Source organism: Cryptomeria japonica, chromosome 2, assembly GCF_030272615.1.
Source record: "Cryptomeria japonica chromosome 2, Sugi_1.0, whole genome shotgun sequence".
Lineage (NCBI taxonomy): Eukaryota > Viridiplantae > Streptophyta > Pinopsida > Cupressales > Cupressaceae > Cryptomeria > Cryptomeria japonica.
The window spans coordinates 421641365-421662099 of record NC_081406.1 but is presented as its reverse complement, the minus strand read 5'-3'; the positions used below and the strand labels follow the sequence as shown (position 1 = coordinate 421662099).

Here is a 20735-nt window from a genome sequence, read left to right as displayed (position 1 = left end):
AAGAGTGGGGGGTGAATCAGTTGTCAAATAAATTCAAACCAAAAACAACTTAATCAAACCTTAATGCTTAATACCGGTAAACTAAGATTTATACCGGTAGACAGTTTATCAATTAATTACAGTACCGGTAAAGATTAATGCATGAAATAGAAAGACCATAACATCCACAACACATAACACCAATATTTGTACATGGAAACCCTCTAAGGGGAAAAACCACGGTGGGATACTCCACCCATAATTAGATGAAACTACTGTAGATAGTATGTGTATACAAATGGGGTCTACACATGTAGAAAGGCCAAGCGCCTAGAGCTCACTGCTCAAACACAAATAGGAGTCACACTGACTACAATTGGATGGTGAAATCCAATAATGATGTACTGCTCAAAATAGCATCATCATATGCTGGATTTAGTACCGGTGTAGTTCTAATTGACTTCACAAAAACCTTGCTTCACCTTCAAATGATGTCTGCCTGTATAGCTCTACTTATTCTCACAATTCCTTTTCACAATTCTTTTTCCCAATCACATATCGATCTTATAAATAAGATCTTACATATATACCATAACCTAAGACCAATTTTAGTAGGTCAGCTCTAAAAGATATTACAATAAAATCAATTACAATTAAAATCAATAACCAATGCAATATCCGATTCAACATGTTGTCTTAATGCATTTACAATAACAACAAAATTATCTCCAAAGCATTCTGTGCTGATTTGGAATAGATAAGCCTGTCGGTGCTTATTCTGGACCTATTTTCCGATAACAACAAATATGCAAATACGAATATACCAATGAACAAATCTCTAAGACAAAGTGTCCAAATGATGTCTTCAACATAACAAAGTATTTTCAATGTCATCATAAGTGTCGGTGAATAATATATTCTGCCAATGTACCAGATACCAGTGACTCTGATAACGTCACTTGCTTGCTGGTGAACATTGCCAATCCTCCAAAGTGCCAGAGTTGATAAGTGTTAAAGGTGTTGACATCAATGACAAAACCATATCAACATAACCAAAATACCAACAACAAACACAACCTTGACACCTAAATTACATGAATATATCACCTATTTATACAATTTAGCAACCTTGGTAACAAGGTCGACTAAACCCTCAACTCACAATTAAAAAATTACATCACACAGTACAAAGATCAACCACCAAACCAATATAATGATTTACATGACTTAACATGGACCTAATTGAAATTCCCATAACTCCACTGGATATCACGCTAAGAACAACCGCCACACGCTACACCACCAAAAATATTGCATAACATGAAAATCATCACCAATTCATAAAAACCATCAAAAAATCACACAACAATCAATGTGGATCACCAAAAAAAATAAGGCACGACTAGAAAGCACCAGAAAGCATGTTAGAATCATCAGAAACAACTGCACCAACACTACTTATCAAATCTTCATCAGTCAATGTCTGAAAACTCAAAAACACAACCAATCAGTAACTATCATGAAGAAAGATAACTTGTGAAGTGCCAAATCATGAACCATCTAAAATAAAGATACACAAGAACATTCCAAACAATCTCCCAAAATCTCATCTCAAGATCTGAACACACCGAAATATATCGAAGGAAATACTAAACTCTACAAAGCACTGATCAGACAAACAAACTGCAAAACCAGAGCAATTCATAGGAATATGTTGACATCAATGACAACAACATAGCCTAGCAGAAACAATGTGCAACAATTTCCAAAACCCACAAGAGAAACACCAAATTTCCATATGACATATATCATAATGAGATAACCAAAATATCAAGCAACAATAAATCCATTGGGTGATACTAAACTATTAGGACCTAGATACTAGAGTGATAGTGTAGGGAATGTCATCATGTGTTCTCATGAGGACGTATTGCACAAAACTAACTATTATCTCATATAGACAAGAATGATAATCATGCAAATCCCAATGCTACTTGAGTGGTCATGCCTCTTTAGACAAGACACAACACTCCATGTGTGGACATTCTTTCACAAGTCATCCTTAGCCTCATACTAGTGTTTAATGCATGCTTGGGGAACCACTTATCTTAATTAATGTTTGATCCCATACCAAGTTTATTATTAAGTTATCACTTTGTAAGGTGTGGGAATTAGGGCTTCAACACCTTAATGTATAATAAAACCAATAATTTCACTTGGGACCAACCTTACATTGTGGAAAGGGAACTAAAATTGATTTATCTAATCCTTAAAGGATTAAATTTAGATTAGATTAATTATTTCCTTGTTAGAGTTGAAATTGAATTTTAATTAAAGTTGTATTGTAATGATAGATCTACGATGAACAATGAGAAAATAACATAAAACGACAGTAATAACAAGTTCCATACATCATGCATATATAGAAACCTAGATCTGGGGAGGGAAAATGGATTAGAACTTATGATGAAAGATTTGGGCTGAATTGTTGGGACTAGGGGAGCAAGTCACCTTGGTGCTTTGAATGTTAAGGGTAGACAAACTGGATATTTTTTGGATCAAGATGATGCACAAAATATATTATATAATATCATTAAAAAATATCAAGACCGAGAGAGCTAGTCATCTCAGTCCTTTGCTTTTTGCGCCTTCAAAATTTATCTAATTTTTGTCATGTACACTGTTAGATTCCTCGATTGAAGCTCTTGAGACAAATCCTTGTACAAAAAAAAAAAATAGGGTTGTTGATTGGGATTTACCTTAGGTAAAACCCTAGTTTAGGAATTAACCTTGAATTAATTTAAAATTGTAATTGAAATACTAAAGTAAATGTCGTATCATAATACCTTATATCTGCAATGGTTGATTGAAAATTGATGATGTAATGCTCTCTAGATGTGATCATAAATATTGATGCAATAATATAAATTTAACATAAAATGAACATTACCTAATCAAACACAAATTCTTTCATGAGAATCGATGTGATTTTCTCCATTATTCTTGAAGAATATGGTGGCATGAAATGTTGCCTTGAATGCTTGAAAATGATTGATGAATGCACGAATGATGGGGTATGGAAGTGATATCAAAATGAATTGATAAGATGTCTTTATATAGGGTTACTTAGGTAAAATACTAAATAGGTCAACCTCCAATGGTCACAATGAGGCATAAGGACCAAAATCAATTAAGGAGGGAGAATGTCTAATCCTATTTAAACTGGGGCCTATTTAAGGGGGACCATGGCACCCAAGATTCCCTAGTCTAAATAGGAGCACCCAAAGTTCCCTTGACCACCCAAAATAGGGCAAAAAAAGTGGCAAATAGGAAGGCATAGTCCTAGGAGGGGGTCCACTCAACCATGCCACTAGGTGACATAGTATTTGGAGTAAATTGGGCCAAAATGGACCTAGGAGAGAACTAGGATGGGACACAATAAATTAGGGGCACACAAATGATTTATGAATTGTATCGATTAAAATTTACAATGCTACATTTAGCCCCCACTTTAATGGGAGTATAATCCTATACAAATCCTCATGATAAAGTAGAAAGATGAGGAAGAGAGAGAGAGGAGCAACTAGGAGGAAACTCGCAAAGAGATAAAACATTACTAATTTTGAGGAATAAATCCCCCAATATTAGGATCTTAACTCATACAGCCACATACAAGGGAACACAAAACAAGAAAAATATAACAAATACAATCAAATACTAAATATACACAATAAAGGGGTTAGTACTAAAAACAAAGGCTCCAAGTCAACTAGTTGAAGATACCTTGATAATCAAAATGTCTTAGCCACTAATCTCATTCTCAGAATGCTATTAAAAAAACAAAAGTGGTCACATGGAAATAGAAAGAGTATGAAGAGAATGATGAACCATGATTCAAAAACTAGTAAAGCTATGAGTTCATGGGGGAAGAAAGGAGAAATCATTGTTGGCAATATGGATGAATTGATTATGTGTTTCATTGATGTTTTGTTATTTGTGTCAGCACTAGTTGTTATGGTTGGTTACCGATAGATAGGTTTTGGTTACCGGTAGAAGATCTTGTGTTACCGATATGGGTTTAAGGTTTAACCGATAGATCTTTCACTAAGAAACCTTGACAAAATGCTAAGTGGTGTTGGTGTGGCTTCTAGATGGAATTCAAGATGCAGAAGGTGATCCTTGATCATGAATCAACTGATTGAAGACATTGCTTTGGAGTGGTGGACCTAGATTACATCTGGTACCTATCTAGGTTATGAACCTGTATCATGTTAACGTGTTCTCTACACATTACCGGGATGATTTATGGATTTGTTGTTGTTGTTTTGGTCTAAGGCTGACATGGCATATCATTGTAATATGGATATATGTAATGATCTTATTGTAATATCTTTTAGGTGGCTGACCTAATTGGTTTAGGCCTTAGGGTTTGTATAAATTGATGTAAGATCTCATTGTAGATTATGGTATGGTATGGGAATGAAATAAGTGTGTCATGGTTGTGGAATGCAATATCATATGTGAAGGAGATTTGGTCGATCATAGGTGATCGAATTGGGTTTAAGGAAGAGGTCAAAGTCCTCTTGTATTGAGCTTAATTGGGACTGTAATAAGGTATGGTAGATGCTATCTCTGGTAGTTCATTCTTCTAGATTCTTTTCCAATTATCTTAAGGTAGTTATAACCTCTCTGTAGTCAGTGAGACTCTCTTGTAATGAGCAGTACGCTCTAGGCACTGTGCCTTCTTGCATGTGTAGGCCCCTCATTGTATCACATACTTTTTACAAAAGTATCATCTGACTGTGGGTAGGCTTCCCACCATGGTTTTTTATGCAGAGGTTGGCAATAGTAAGGTGATAAACCGACCTACACACCTTGGTCTTCTATCCCTTGAGTCTCTTCCAAGGCTACAACCACACCTTAGGTGTGAAATCATACTCTTACCCCTAACAAGGGATGACACAACACTTCTACACACTTCCTAAGACCTATTAAGATCTTCCACAATGATACGTTGGAGCACAGGGCAAATATTGGCTTTTGAGGCTTAGACAGGTCTACCAGTTAGTAGCCCTATTTTACTGTCTTTTTGGATTTTTCTCCAATTTGTACCAAATGACACCCTAAAAAAATTTAGGTTTCAAACACCCTTTTGGGATTACTATCAGATTCTAAAAGTTTGGAATTCCACCCTATTCCTATACTCTTCAACACCTACTTGGGTCACATGCCTAATTGATCAAGACCGGTTTTACAAAGGAGGTATATGAGAATGGGATCACATGAAGGTTCTAACTCTTCAAGAGGTTTCTTCTATGTCCAAATACTCTGACTCCATCAATTCAACTCATCATCTCATCATTACTCATAGTATGCTCAATGAATCTCATTCTATTTTAATCTAAACCCTCAAACAATTCAGACTAGGGCTTGGTGGTAAGGTTACCAACCAACTCCTCTGAATTTTCCCCTCTGGAATCTCAAAATACATGCCCCTAATTTTCATTCTACCAATGTCCATTGGACCCCAATGAGCAGATTGCAAGTTAGGGCCCCATTTGCATGTAACCCTTGAAAATGGAGGGTTTCAGACCTACAGAGGGTAAAACACTTATAACTTCCACTAAACTTAACTTCAATATGTTAGACCAAATGCACTGGAAGGGTATTTCAGATATCTTTCTATTCAAATAAAAAATTCATCAGTAGATCTCACACCCTCTATGGACAGTACGAAAAAATGTCATTGTTCTGGCAAAATCAGACTTGTTCTATTCACTTTCTCCACCAAACTTTACAAAACTCTCAACTCTATCTCTCCCATGGTTGTCCAAGCATATATAAACCTTTTTCAATGTCCATAACCAACTTTTGAATAGTTAGGACTGTTGGAGAAGTAGTTGGCATCCTACTGGCAACTTTGAAAAGTTGCTTGACAATAAATGCAACATTTTGCAATGTAGGACAACATTGGTTATTAAACCCTTAGACGTTATGGAAACACATACAAGGTCATTATTTGTTATTTTTAGACTCCAAACACCTAAGACAACATCCTAGACACACCAACATTGAAAATCCAAATTCCAAGCCTTCATGGCCTAATAGACCTCTAGGTTTATATGGTCACCTAAGATATTATTGACCATACAAATAGGCACTCAATTACATCAAGGGTGATCATTGATCCAACCCATTATTACATCACAAATGAACATGTAGACACCATGATGTGCTTGAAATAGAGGTGTAGTAGAAGGTGCTCTGCACCATACTCCCAGGCCCAAAAGAAACTCAAGTCTCTTGAGTTGGGATGTTTTCAAATGTAGTTCTGGTCTTCTCAATGGCCTCAAAAGTCATCCATGTAGCATCCTCCAAAGGTTGATTCTTCCATTTGACTAGGTACTCTAAGTAAGTCTTCCTCCTTGTCTTCTTGCTAACCCTTTGATCCAAAATGCACTCAATCTTAGGTTTGAGAGGGGGAGGAAGTCCTTCCAACATAGCTGGACTAGATGAATCAGATGGACCTACAACACAAACATAATCCATAGAACCTTAATATGAATATATATCATATACATTAATTATAGGAGATAGATCAATATCAGGGGGTAGATCTATCTTGTATGCATTTGTCCCACATCTCTTTAGGACCTTGAAAGGACCTATCTTTTTCATGAGTAGCTTGGTGTACTTCTCCTTAGGGAGTCTTTCTTTTTTGAGATGAATCATTACCATGTCTCCCACCTTGAACCGAACATCTTGCCTTGTGACATTTGCTTCTGGCTTAAACTTTTCATTGGTTTTTATGAATCTATCTTGGACTTGTTGATGTATGTCCTTCATCACTTCAACATAATCATCCACTTGAGCACTCCTTTCAATATCCTTCACTTCTCAGAGTTAAAGAACACCTCTAGGATGGGTCCCATTTTTAATTTGAAAAGGACTCAGTCCTATACTTCTATTCACAAAGTTATTATATGAGAACTCTTCTTGTGGAATAATAGTATCCCAAGTGGCCCCATGGTCCTTAGTCAAACACCTCAACAAAATACCAAGGGATCTATTAATCACCTTTGTCTATCCATCAGATTGAGGGTGATAAGAAGAAGAGAAGGACAAGTTTGTCCCCAACCTATGCAACAAAGTCCTCAAAAAATGTCCTACAAACTTAGGATCCTAGTCTGATATAATGCTTAAGGGTAACCCATGAAGTCTAACAATCTCCTTGAAGAACAAACCTAAAATATTAGAAGCATCATGTGTAACTTTGCATTGCAAGAAGTGTGCCATTTTTGAAAACCTGTCCACAACAATATATGTACTATCATATCCTGATTTAGTCCTAGGAAGACCTAAGACAAAGTCCATGCTAATTGAATCCTAAGGTTTGGTAGGGATTGGTAGTGGAGTATATAGACCTGCATTGGAACTTGTCCCCTTTTCCCTTTGGCATACCACACACTCTTTCACATACTTTCTCACATTTGACTACATCCTAGGCCAAAATTAGAATCTCCTAACTAATTCAAGTGTCTTATCAAGTCCAAAGTGTCCTGACAAACCCCCACAATGTTTTTCCTTTACAATATTTTCCCTCATGGAGCATCTAGGAATACAAAGTTGATTGTCCTTGAAAAGTAAGCTTGCTTGAAGAATATAATCAGAAAAATTAATATGATACCTGTCATTCATGTTCTTACAAACCTCTTAGGCCTCCTTAAAATCTTCATGCCCCTGATACATGTATTTTAAGGCATTGATTCCCATGCTTTCCAATTGAATCTCCTGGATTTCTAAGTTCCTTCTACTAAGTGCATCAACAACTTTATTAGCTGGTGATTTAGTTTCTCCTGCCTGTTCAAAAAAATTAGAGCATGGTTGTCATTATATATAATAAACTCCTTAGGTAAGAGATAATGTCTCCACTTCCTAAGATATTGCACCATATCATACATCTCTAGGTCATATGTAGAATAATTTTGCTTTTCCTCATTTAGTTTCTCACTAAAAAATGCCACTGGCTTACCTTCCTGACTCAAGACTCCTCCTATGGCCTTCTTTGATGCATCACACTCAATAGTGAAAACCTTATGAAAGTCAGGGAGTACTAAAATAGGTTTCTCTGAAATCTTAGTTTTCAAAAACTCAAAAGATCTATCAGCCTCCTTAGTCTAGACAAATTGACATTTCCTTCCACCTTTTATGGTTTCTATCATTGGTGCACTAACCCCACTAAAATTATTAATAAACTTTCTATAAAAACTTTCTAACCCATGAAAACCTTTTCCCTCACTTGCTGATTGAGGGGTTGGCCAGTTTAGGATTGCCTCCACCTTAGATGGATCCATTTTCAAATTTCCTTGAGAGATCACAAACCCAAGGAACACTAGTTCTTCCTAGAAGAAGACACATTTATCCAAATTGATCTTCAACTGCTCCTAATGTAACCTTTGCAACATGAAATCCAAGTGTGTTAGATGTCCATTCCTGTCTTTACTAAAAATCAATATATCATCTAGATACATTACTACAAAATGATTGATTAAGGGCTTAAGAACCTCTTTCCTAAGCCTCATGAATGTACTAGGGACATTGGAAAGTCCAAATGGAATTACCATCCACTCAAATAGGCCTTCATTGGTCTTAAAAGTTATCTTCAATTGGTCTCCATCTCTGATCCTTATTGGATGATGACCACTTTTCAAATCCATTTTGGAATAATACTTGGCCCCTCCTCGACAATCCATCAAGTCCTCCATTCTTGGAATTGGGAATCTATATCTGATTGTTATCTTATTGATAGCCCTAGAGTCGGTACACAACCTCCATGTTCCTTCTTTCTTGGGAGCTAGTACTACAGGAACTGCACAAGGACTTATGCTCTTCCTAATGAACCCTTTCTCAAGCAATTCTTGGATCTGTCTTGTGACTTCTGCATTTTTTTCAGGGGTAAGCTTGTATGCTGCCTTATTGGGTAGTGTAGCACCTGACATGAGGTCAATACAATGACTAATTTCCCTTTGAGGGGGTAAGGAATTTGTGGTACTATCTACAACTATCCCCTTATACCGGTCTAGCAGATTTTGAACGTGTTTAGGACCTACTCTCCTTTCCGTCTCTTGGTTCTTAGGCTGCTTCTTAGGTTCAATCTTAGGCTTGACAACTATTCCAAAGCAAGGAGTATCTTTCTCCTTCACACCCTTCATGAACTCCCTCTCATCCACTAGCATGACACTAGTCACAATGTGCTTATCCTTATTATCATCTGGAAGAGGCATCATAGTGAAGTTCACCCCATTCTTGGTGATGATATAAACACTCTTCCTTCCCTCATGCCTAGCATCTACATCATATTTCCAAGGCCTGCCTAGTAGTAGATGACAAGCATCCATTTCTACTACATCACACAACACCCTATCTTTGTATTCACCTGTTGGGAGTATTTAAAACTGAGTCAAGTTTATAGGCCCATTTCAAAATTTTGCCCTACATTTCCAAATGATTAAAATAAGTCAGTTTGAATGGCCTAGTTAGCAAGGGGGTAAAATGGAGCCAGTTGATTTTCAGAGGGTAAGGCTCGGGATTCATGTCCCACACCTTTCATTTGGCCTATTCAGTGATGTGCAACTTTCAGAATTCAATTTGGATAAGTTTACGAGGTACCTATTTTGAGGGGTGAGCTGGAAGTGCATTTTAGGCACAAATGCAGATTTTATGGAGTAGCCTTCTTTGAGCGATTACATCTTTTGCCCTGTTGATCATCATGAAAAAATTCAAAATGGATTAAATTGTATGCATTAATGTGAGTCACCCTGCAAAATTTCAGGTCTTGACGAATCCATTTGCTCAGTTTTCCAAACCGAATCCATTTGCAGTTTGTGTGTTTTGGCAAGTCCCTGTTTCCACAGCTAGTCGGAGCCCTGTTTTGCACAATTGTAAAACTTGCCTCAATAAGAATCATGCCAAAGTGTTTCTTCCAGGTTGATGTCAGTATAAATGGTGAGTTACGTTTCAAATTTCAAGTCCTTATGAATCCGTTTGCTCAGTTTTCAAAGCTCAATCTGTTTGTAGTTTGTGATGTTTGCACAAGTGTAAAAATATTCTGGTGAGCGTCATGTCAGAATGTTTGTTCCGAGCTAATGTTGGTATAAATGGTGAGCTACGTTTCAAATTTCAAGGCTCTATCAATCCGTTTGATTGGTTTTCAAAAGGATTCATTTTGCCATCAAATTCAGTTATCCGCACTTCCAGTGTTAGATCAGTTAATGTAGCCATTTTGGTGAGCGCGCCGTTTGCATCTTGTCAGTTGGGTGATCGAACTGAGAATTCAAAGATTTAATATGTACTTAAAGGTACCTATGTTCTGAATTTGAGGGCCTACAGAGTTCGTTTGGTATTTTTAAGAAAGGCATCATGTGTTGCCAGAACATTGACTTCATCAGGTCCGCAGTGTCGACAAAGCCAGTTGGCCGTTTTCAAAAATTAATATCTCTTCACTCGGGACTCATCTTGAGAAACCGTTTGGTAGATATCATCCTTGTATATCAGAGTACACGCCTGTCAGACGGCGAGCTCCAGAAAGGTGTTTTGACCACATTGAAAATTACGTCTTCGCGATTAAATGCAAAAATTGTGGCGTAATTGCCTGAAAGTTGCAAAATGCAATTTTATGATCCGAAAATGGTGCCGATCGATTCCAGAGGTATGTTTGAGGTTCCTAAGATATTCCAGAGGCCAGTAGCTTGAAAACGAAAATTTTTTTAGTCAGACCCACTTTGGGGCTCGACCTGGCTCTTGCCTGTGCATTGTTATTTTATTGGCGACTTGGCTTTATGAGCATTTCTAGAGTAATGTTGACGTCCACTGTTGGAGTCGAATACTTGTATGTTTCCCACCAGAAGGTAATGAAAAAATGAAAATGCCCCTTGTAGTCAAAACAACCAAGGCATTTTAAGAGTTCATGGCAAACACCCAAATGCAAATTGGCAGCGAACATGGGGTCTTCAAACTTTTAGAAGTGCTGGAGTCAATTGTTTACAAGCTGGGAAAGTAAGGTGGAAATATGTGAATGGTGTCTGGAGACTGAATCCAAGGAGAGGATTCAACAAAACAACATAAAAAGAAAATCCCACGCAATGTATGATACTCAAGGCAACCATGAAAGTGGGTTTAGAGCAGAAATTTCAAAAAGAATAGAAGGTGAAAGATGCAATTCCAACTTTTTTAAGACTAATATAAACAAACTGCCAGCACTCTCCCTCCCACGTGTGAGCAGCACCAAGGGAACTTCAACAAATTGTAAATTGGCAGTCTTCTCCTCCTTGCCATGAGCTTTTGGGAGGTGGGTGAGCAGAATTTTTAAAACTTCAATGCAAGTTTCCCTTGGCAGATGTAAACACAAATCCATGCCCTTTGCAAGTCCTTTATGTTTCATGTGGATTTTGGAAGGCTACATTGGAGCTCCAGTGGTGTGGGAAATGTTTTAAAACTACAGCAAGTCATTAGAAGCTAAAAAGAGATTGTTAATTGGCACTGGTAAAGTTGATATTCCCCTCTTCTCACGTGGTAGCTGGTGAAAGGGGCATTTTGAAACAACAAATTGCCAATCAAATGCAAATTGCCAGGAACATGTTATGGTTGGGCAGCAGAAGGATTAGAAATTGTAAAGCATTTGCAATTAGCAAAGCTTCATTTGCAAAGTATCCTCCCTACTGTGAGTCATTACTTGTTGTAAACCTTCACAAATAGAAACCATGTCCCAGCAATAAATAAAAGCCATTTGCCAGCATCTTTTCTATGTTGAAGGATGAGGCTATGTAGCAAAGTTAATATAAGTGCAGATTTAAAGAAATCTCTTCCCCTCTGCATGGGTCTTTGGCTGTTAAAAGATTGAGGTTAAAACTCCAATGGAAAATGTAAACAGCAAGATGGGCTTTCCTCCTCCCACGCATGGTTTAGAATGCATTTAACAAATGCAGTTGAAAGGCGAAATGAAGCAAAAGGCATAAAAGGACTCTCAAGCAATACAAATGACAGAAAACACCATTAAAACCCAGGAAAAAACCTCCAAAAATGCAACTCCAGGCATAAGCCTTAATCCCACATTGGCTGGGAAGTGGTTTTTTTTGATATTTATAAGCAAGAACGCACAGTTTTAGAATGTCTATGCCTTAAAGGCTTTTGACAGATGGTGCCTATGGGCGCCCAAGGTGGGCTCATGCGTGAGCACGCTTCCCGAGGCGACAGAGGAGTTGATTGGACAAAGACTAAGTGGTCCCCATGCAGGCACGCTTCCCGAGGCAAACAGGCGAAATTTTGCAGACGAAGGCCGGGTTAACGAGCGAGCAAGTCCGAGAGAGATCAACGGTGCGCGCTATTTCGCGAAGGGAAGATGCACGTTGTTTAAACCCCGCGAAATAGCGAAAGTGAACGAGAGCCGTCCACGTGGCGGGTACAATCAGCGGTCTAGCAGGCGGGTCCCGGTGAGGTGGCGCACAGGTGGCAGTCCAGTGGTGATGACGTGGCGGCCAAGTGGCAGTGACGAAGCAGATGACGTGGCGATGATGAGGTGTCATCCTAGGTGGCGTCCGGTCAACCCCATCAACCAATCAGAGGCCGCCACGTGGCAAGGCGTCAGAGCACAAATGGAGGCAAAAATCAAATTTAAAATGATTAAATAATATAGTTCAAACTATATTGAAATTCGAAATATTTAAATGTTTGAGCACATTGAGGAATTAATTCGCCCAGGGTCCAATTTTTGGCCAAAGTATAAAGTGTTATATGTTTTCGGAAAGCTCTCGGAGTGAGGAATCCGATTATGAAGTTAATTTTGACAAATGTGAGATGTTTTAGAAGAAATTTCCATGGGAACAAAATTCAGTTAGAGAGGAGACACTTGGCAATTCAGTTGCAGATTTGATTTTCTTCTCTCCTCTTTTTATTCCGAATTCTTCTCAGTTGTAAGGGTTCCAGAATTCTGTGAGGAAGTGCTCCAGTTTTCATGGCTTCCATTTTCTGAAATTCTTGACCCAAACTTGTAAAGTTCTATGGATCTATTCAGGGTATAGAGGCTACATTGCAGGATGATAGATTGTTTTCTAGTTGCAGGTCTTACTTGTGTCAGGCATGAGTAAATTTCCCATGATATTGTCTCTGTGATATTTTTTTTTTCATTATTATGAATTCAATCCTCAAGGAGGATGAAATTTGTCATCTCAAGGAGATTGTGTGACTGTTGTAGGTATCCTTCAAGGAAGGTTTTAAATTCTATAGTCAGTCATAAATGATGAAATATATTTCCAGATCTGATAAAATTGTGAATGAATCAAATAGTGCATTAATATAAGGTATTGATGCATGAATATCTTGTTTAAGGAAAATAAGCTTGCATCTATGATTCATATCTGTGGTTATGTCTGTGACTCTGTTGCCCAATGAACAAGGCACTGGTCTTGCAAGTTTGGGGATGTTTTTAGATATATATTTTAAACGACAAATCTAATTTCCCTTCATGTTTAGGGGTGTGTGTGTTCCATTCTTTCCAAGCTCTGTTTCATCCTATTGTTTGTACAGATCTAGCCAATCTGTAATGTTTCCTAATATGTTGAGCTTGTGAAATGATCTATCTGCTTAATGTTGATGCAGTTACATGTCTGTAATTGTTGTATTTAGTGCATCAAGAGGGTGTCCCCCCCTAGGTCTAGCAGAACCTGAAGTGTAGGAGGATCAATTAGGATCCTATGTTATGTTGTCCAAGCCTTGATGTGTTTTGTAGACTGAAATTGGCCATTTCATAGAAAGATTTGCAGGTGTTCTTGGGTTATCACTTTTGGTGACAAGTGATAACAAGCATCCATTTCTACTACATCACACAACACCCTATCTTTGTATTCACCTACTGAAAATTCTATCCAAACTTGCTCACTAATCAAGGCTTGTTGACCTTTCTTCAACCAAGACACTTTATAGGGATAGGGATTAGGTATTCTTTGCAAGTTAAAAATAAGCTATGTTATCTGTGGACCCTGAGTCCATAATGACTTTGCATGCTTTTCCTTGTACCTTGCAGGAGGTTCTAAAATGATATTTCCTCTGAGGTGGTTCTTTGATGGTTGGCACTTTCAAGAGGGTCTTATTGATTATCAAGAGTTCTCCTTTCTCTAGATCTATAGACTTTGAAGTTGATGTGTGGTAGGAGGTCATGCTTTGACTATCTTCTTCTTGTATTAAATTTTCTCTCCTATCACCTCCTTGGATACCATTGCTAGCTTCTCATGACATCTGAATGACGGATGCCCAATTTGGTTGCATGAAAAGCACCTACCGATGAAGACACTAGGTCCTCTTCCACCGAATCTTCCTCTACCATTTCCCCTCCTTCCTCTAAAGCTACCTTTGTTCCCTGATTCTCCCTCTTGTTCTTGATGGCTAGACTCTCCTTGGGGTTTAGGAGATGATCCTCTTCCATTAAATCTACCTTTTCCTCTGAAACTTGTACCCTTTCCTCTATTATTGTGTTCTCCTCTCCTTTTTTGCTTCTCCTCAATCCTAAGTGCCATCTAAAAACACTTGTGCAGTGATTTAGGGTTGAGAAAACTCAGTTCATCTTGAATACTGAACTTAAGACCATTCATGTACCTTGCTAGCTTTTATGTCTCACTCTCTGGCATCTTTGCTTTGAGGGTCATCCTGTGGAACTCTTCAGTGTAAGTACTGAGATCCAAATCCCGTTTCCTTATATTTTGTAATCTCTTGTGTAAGATTATCTCATAGTCCTCAGGTTGAAACTACCTTTTGATCTCTATCTCCATCTTCTTCCATGAGTTTATAGGTCTCTTTCCTTCTTCATCTCTTTCATTTTGTAGAAAGTTCCACCAACTAAGAGCTGGACCTTTCATTTTGGATTTAGCCACCTTAACACTTTGGTTTTTAGGTACCTCTTCACATTCAAAATAATTCATCATTGCTTCTATCCAATCCATACACTCTTCTAGATTCATCTTTCTAGAGAATGTAGGTAGTTCTTCTCTATTGTCTCTTCTTCCTAGCCTATTAAGGGCTTCAACAAATTGCCTTTGATCTGCCAGTATCAATAGTCCCTCTTCTTCCTCTTTTCCTTCTCCATCAGATGCTGATGCAACTCCCTTTCCTGCATGGTCTTTCTTCAACCTTTTGGTGTAGGAGCACCTAGGACTTAGGCTTATAGGTTTTTCTCAATTTTTGCTTGTACTGACCTTAGCCAAGTTAGGTACTTAATAAGGACTCTAGGAGGGTCCAAGAGTGAGTGTGATGAGTAAAATGTAGGCCTAGATTGAGTTAGCTCTTCTTAGGTTTTCATTTTGTGCATAAGTATTAGTTTGAGTAGGAAATTGACCTTCTTGATGGTCAAAAGAGGCAAAAATTGGTATAGGAATCAGGGAGGGTTAAAATAGTCTTAGGAATGCTTTAAAAGTCATGAGTAATGACTTAGAATAGGTTTCATGGATTAGAAAAGCAAAAAGTGCAAAGTTGCAAAAGTTGTCATGACAACTTTTGAAAGTTGTCATGACAATTTTTGAAAGTTGTCATGACAATTTTTGTCCTAATATGCTTAGCGATGGGGTTAGGTTTATCCCAATGCCCTATAATGCCTCCACATGTGGGGAAGACTATAAAAACCTTCTCTTGCATGGTTACCAAGGTTGGAGTTTTTTTCATGCCCAAACTTTTGGGCAAAAATGAAATAACAATTTTTTTTTGAACAACATTGTAGATAGGAATCTGGAAATCATCAAAGCAATAACAAATTAGACTAGCTCAATCACAAAAACTCAATTGCAGTGACAATCCTAAAAAAATTCAATGAAAACATGAAAACAAGACATTCAAAATGAAATCTAAGCAAACCAAATGTAGATGTCTCCTTCATGTGGCTCCATTGTCCTTCTTTCTCCTTCAAATTGCTTTGTTTGTTGATCTCACCAATAAGTGCATAAGCATGAGATGAAAGCAAGATTGACAAGACAACATAAGGATACTAGAAGCGTGATTGATTCGACCTTTTGATTGAAGAAATTCATCCAATTTATAAACAAATCGGAGAAATGACAAGATTAGCATGAAGAGATTTGAAAGGAAATTTCAAATCAAGAATGACAATTATGACAAATTATGACATATTGACACTTTCTATGCAAGATTGATTGATTGATAATTATGACAAATTGCTATGTCAAAATTGATTGATTGTCAATTATGACAAATTATGACAAATTTGCTATGTCATTCCCATGAAATTAGGAGAAATATAGGAGAAAATTGAAAATTAGATGAATTAGAAATTAGGAAATTAGAAAATTGATGAAAATTAGAAAATTAGGAATTAGGAGAAATTAGTAAATTGGAAAATTAGGTAAATTAATTAGTAATTTTTCATTCATTAATTAATTCACAAAGAGGGAGGAATTAGTTAGCCAATTAAATAAATATTTAATTGTGACAAGAAGACTTAGGATAAATAAATAAATTATTTAACCTAGAGGGAGAAATGACAAACAAGATTAAATGAATAAATCATGAAACCCTAGAAGATGAATTAGAAATGCAAGGATGACAATTAGGTCTTGACAAAAGATAATTGATATCGATTCCATCATGATCATGATTCTGACTAACAAAGGACCAATGCTGATAAGTGATTTGATTGATAAATGCGCCAATTGACTAGGAATAATGACTAATTGATCCAAATTGACATGATTGAGAAGGATGACAATCGATGTCAAATCGATCGCAAAATGACAAGATTGAAAACGACAACTATCAATGAAAAAATAGATTGCAAAATGACAAGATTGAAAATGACCACGATCGATGACAAATTGATCGCAAGATGACAAGATTGAAAACGACAACGATCGATGACAAATCGATCACAAAATGACGAAATTGATCAGAGGACAAGGATCGATGACAAATCGATCGCAAGATGACAAGTTTGAAAAGAGGACAAAAACCCTAATTAGGATTGACGATGTCCAAAATGATGACAAATGAACATGCACATTGATGCGACAGGATAAGATCGACCAAAATCATGACTGAAGATTGTTGTCGACAAGACCAAATTCGAAAGCGAGATAAATGAAGAATGTAGAAGAAGGACTCGATGCTCGCAAATGATAAAAACCAAGTGCGTGACATAGGAGAAATGTTAATGCAACGCAAAAACCCTAAAATAAGGCAATGCGCAAATGTTAAAGTATGATTCCGCAAGCGTTGACCATTTTTAGACATCTACAAACATAAATACATTAAATAATCTACATTTAAAATGGAATTAAATAAATTTTGTCTTAACTAAGGGTTAGCTCTGGGTTAAATAAAATAGTTTACTAAGTTGATTTAATTCAACTCTGTCATTTTAGCGTTAATCTAGAGAGTAGACTAATTATTCCCTAAAAAGGGTCGTCACAACTTAATTAATTAATCTAATTAAACTAATTAATTTCCTCTAATTAAAATTCTCCACCACGAATCAAGAGATATTAATTATCTCAATAGTATTTAAAATACTCAAGGCTAAATAAAAATAATGTTAACTCATATTAAAAATAATTAATTGAACGTACGCGATTACACTTTTAAATATAACTAATAAAGTTAACCAAATCAATTATTATATTTGCCATATAATTTCATTTTATACTAAAGTCAAATTTTAAGTCCCCTTAGACATTTAAATTTCAACAATTAAATATTTGGCCAATAATGACCTCATAGGCTAAAATTTTACATTATACAATTAATAAATTTCATTATTAAAATCCCCTAAGGGAATTTTAACCCAAACATTCATATTTATTTAAATATGAAAACTAATTATATAAAATTTCTCATTAATAACCCTAGTTAATAAAATTAAATCAATTGTGAATATTATTACTATAAAAATTAATTCCCCAAAAACTAATGTAGGAATAACTTTCCTATTTAATTAATTAAAATGTAAAAGGGTTTTAAATTAACTTTCCTATTTAATTAATTCAATTGTAAATGGGTTTTACCCATCACAAATTGAAAAGAGTTCCCCCCCCTCTTTTCAATTTAGACATTTTAAAAAATTTGAACCCTAATTAGGGTTGAGTTATTTCTTATAACCTAACTTATTTTTTTCTTTCTTTCCAAATGCTAACCCCAACCCGAAAAATGGGTTAGGGTTGCATTTCTTAACACATCCCTTTTTTTTAAATGCTAACCCTAACCTGAAAATGGGTTAGGGTTGCTTATTTTAACATATCTTATTTGCTTATTTTAACATATCTTTTTTTTTTTTGTTGCCTTGGGTGTGTGTGTGTGTGTTGTATGTTTCATGGCGGCGAGGAGGGAGAAGGGAGGCTGAAGAGATGTGCCGCGGGGATTGGGTTGGCGGTGGCACACAGGGGATGGTGGCAATGACCACTATGAGTGGCCACCCATAGTGGTGGCTGAGGCCACCACTGGGGTTGCGGCCCAAAGCGGCGCCGTGGCGCCCCTACAAGACTCGGCCCGCAGTGGCAGTCGCGGCCCATAGTGGCACCGTGGGCACCCCTGTGGGTTATGGCCCATAGTGGTGACCGAGGTTTCCCCTATGGGTCGTGGCCCACAGAGGGGCCCGAGCCGCCCCAACGTAGCTCACAAGGAGCTTTGGCTCTGAGGGTATGGGGGATAATACATTTAAAAAAAAAAAAAATAGATAAAATTTTTAATTTATATATATATATATATATTATTATTTATTTATATATATATATATAATCTTTGAAGACATGCATGATTTCAGTAAATAAAATCAGTAAGTTAAAATGATAGATTTACAAGAATATTTCATTTTCAGCTTATATGTATATTTATTTTGATATAAAGGCAACATGTATGTTATTTATTTTTCTTAAGAGAATACTACAACTTAGAAGTAAGGATAAAAACATTAGGCTTGAACTTTACAATATATATATCTATATATATACACACACACACACACACACAAATATATATATATATATATATATATATATATATATATATATATATATATATATATATATATATATATATATATATATATATATATATATATATATATATATATTTCTTTCTTTGTTTAAATCTGTTTATGTTATACTTATTCAGTTTAACAGTAGGATTTTCTTAAATCACAGAATAGAATAAATTTGCTTTCTAACAATATCATAATGTTAACTCTAGACCGAAAGTAACCATATCTAGACTTATTTACTTGCTTCTTTACATGCATTTACAGAATAGAAAATATGACAGTGATATTTTATTTACAGCTGCAACTAATTATTTCAGAATCCACTAAAATAGTAAGATAGAATGCAGTATTAACTCTAAGATATCTATTTATTTTTCCTTTGTATCTGAACTATTGACTTAAGCAAATATTTCATTTCTATATTAAAGTGACTACTTTATTAAAATTTAACTCTGCATTCATTTTTCAATAACACATAGAAACATAAAATAATTTCATTCCTTTCTGCATTAAATAATTAAAACAGAATAAAATATCATTTTCCAATCTTTTTCCAGCAACTATATCAAGACAGAAATAATCCAAAAATGCATTCATCTCATTTAAAGGATAAATACTTCAAGTTAAAATACAATGCCTTTTCTTTATATTTCATGGCAACTAAACAATTAGTCAAATAAATACATTTTCTTTTCTGCAACTTAAATACAATAAGAAACTCTTTTTCTTTTCTGCAACTAAAATACAATAAGAAATTCTTTTTCTTTTTTGCAACTAAAATACAATAATAAACTCATTTTCTTTTCTACAACTAAAATACAATAAAGCATAGGATCATCTCAAATCTTTTTCTCCAATCTTTTCCCAAGAAAAACCTACAATAAAACTTGAAGGATGTGACCATGGAGGCTCACCTCCCAACCTAGGCTTACTAGAAGCCACCCCCAAGCTAGGAGAATCAAGGCTAGATAGGAAACATACATTCAAACACATATAAGAAGAAAACGCATAACAACAAAAGACACTCCCAACCCAAGGCTAAACAACATCACATATGTGACTTTTCAAGTGGGGTGAAGGTAGACTATGCACTTCGAGGAAAATTTTGCAAGTAGAGAAAATAATGCCATAACAAGGCTATGAATAAACACATCCACAAGTTCCAAACTTGTCCCTATAATCCCTTATGTCCCCTAAGGCATACAAGCCAACAAACTCCCCTAATGATCCTCATTGCATAAATAATTCACTATGCAGCAAGGGTCACAAAATCCCTTGTGATTCACTCTCTTCCAAAGAGAGCCTCTCACTCATAGGCTGTCAAACAACCCCTCACCCCAAGGCTACTCTACCCTCCCAAGGGTGAGTTTGGCCTTGAAAAACTCCCATAACAATAACATAAAAACTCACCCCAAAAACACATAAGAACTCAACATCTTCCTACACATATAAATAAAAACAACAATGGAAAGACAAATACAACAACAATCTTTTCAAAAACAACAATATACATGAGCTAGAAAACAACCAACCTTAAATCTGCCAAAAGGGTGAAATGAAGTTGAAGGAGAGCTGCCCAAATCCAAAACCTTTTCCTCTCAAGACTTAGCCAAATTTCCCCAAAAAAAATTACAAAAATTGCTCAAGAATCTAAGTCTCCAAAATGGAGAGTGGGAGATCAAACTTCTCCCTCCCAAACTATTCTCTATGAAGACACTCCTCACTCTTTCCA

At 36.3% G+C, this 20735-nt stretch overlaps 1 protein-coding gene across 1 annotated transcript; it reads right to left on the bottom strand.

The window, feature by feature from the left end:
• Positions 1-7692: 7692 nt before the first annotated feature.
• On the bottom strand, positions 7693-9377 carry LOC131861552 (uncharacterized). The gene is made up of 2 exons (XM_059214929.1): positions 8601-9377; positions 7693-7839 (listed from the first exon to the last, which is right to left on the bottom strand). Exons 1-2 carry the CDS (start codon positions 9375-9377, stop codon positions 7693-7695), a joined length of 924 nt encoding a protein of 307 aa, XP_059070912.1.
• Between the last annotated feature and the right edge of the window lie 11358 nt (positions 9378-20735).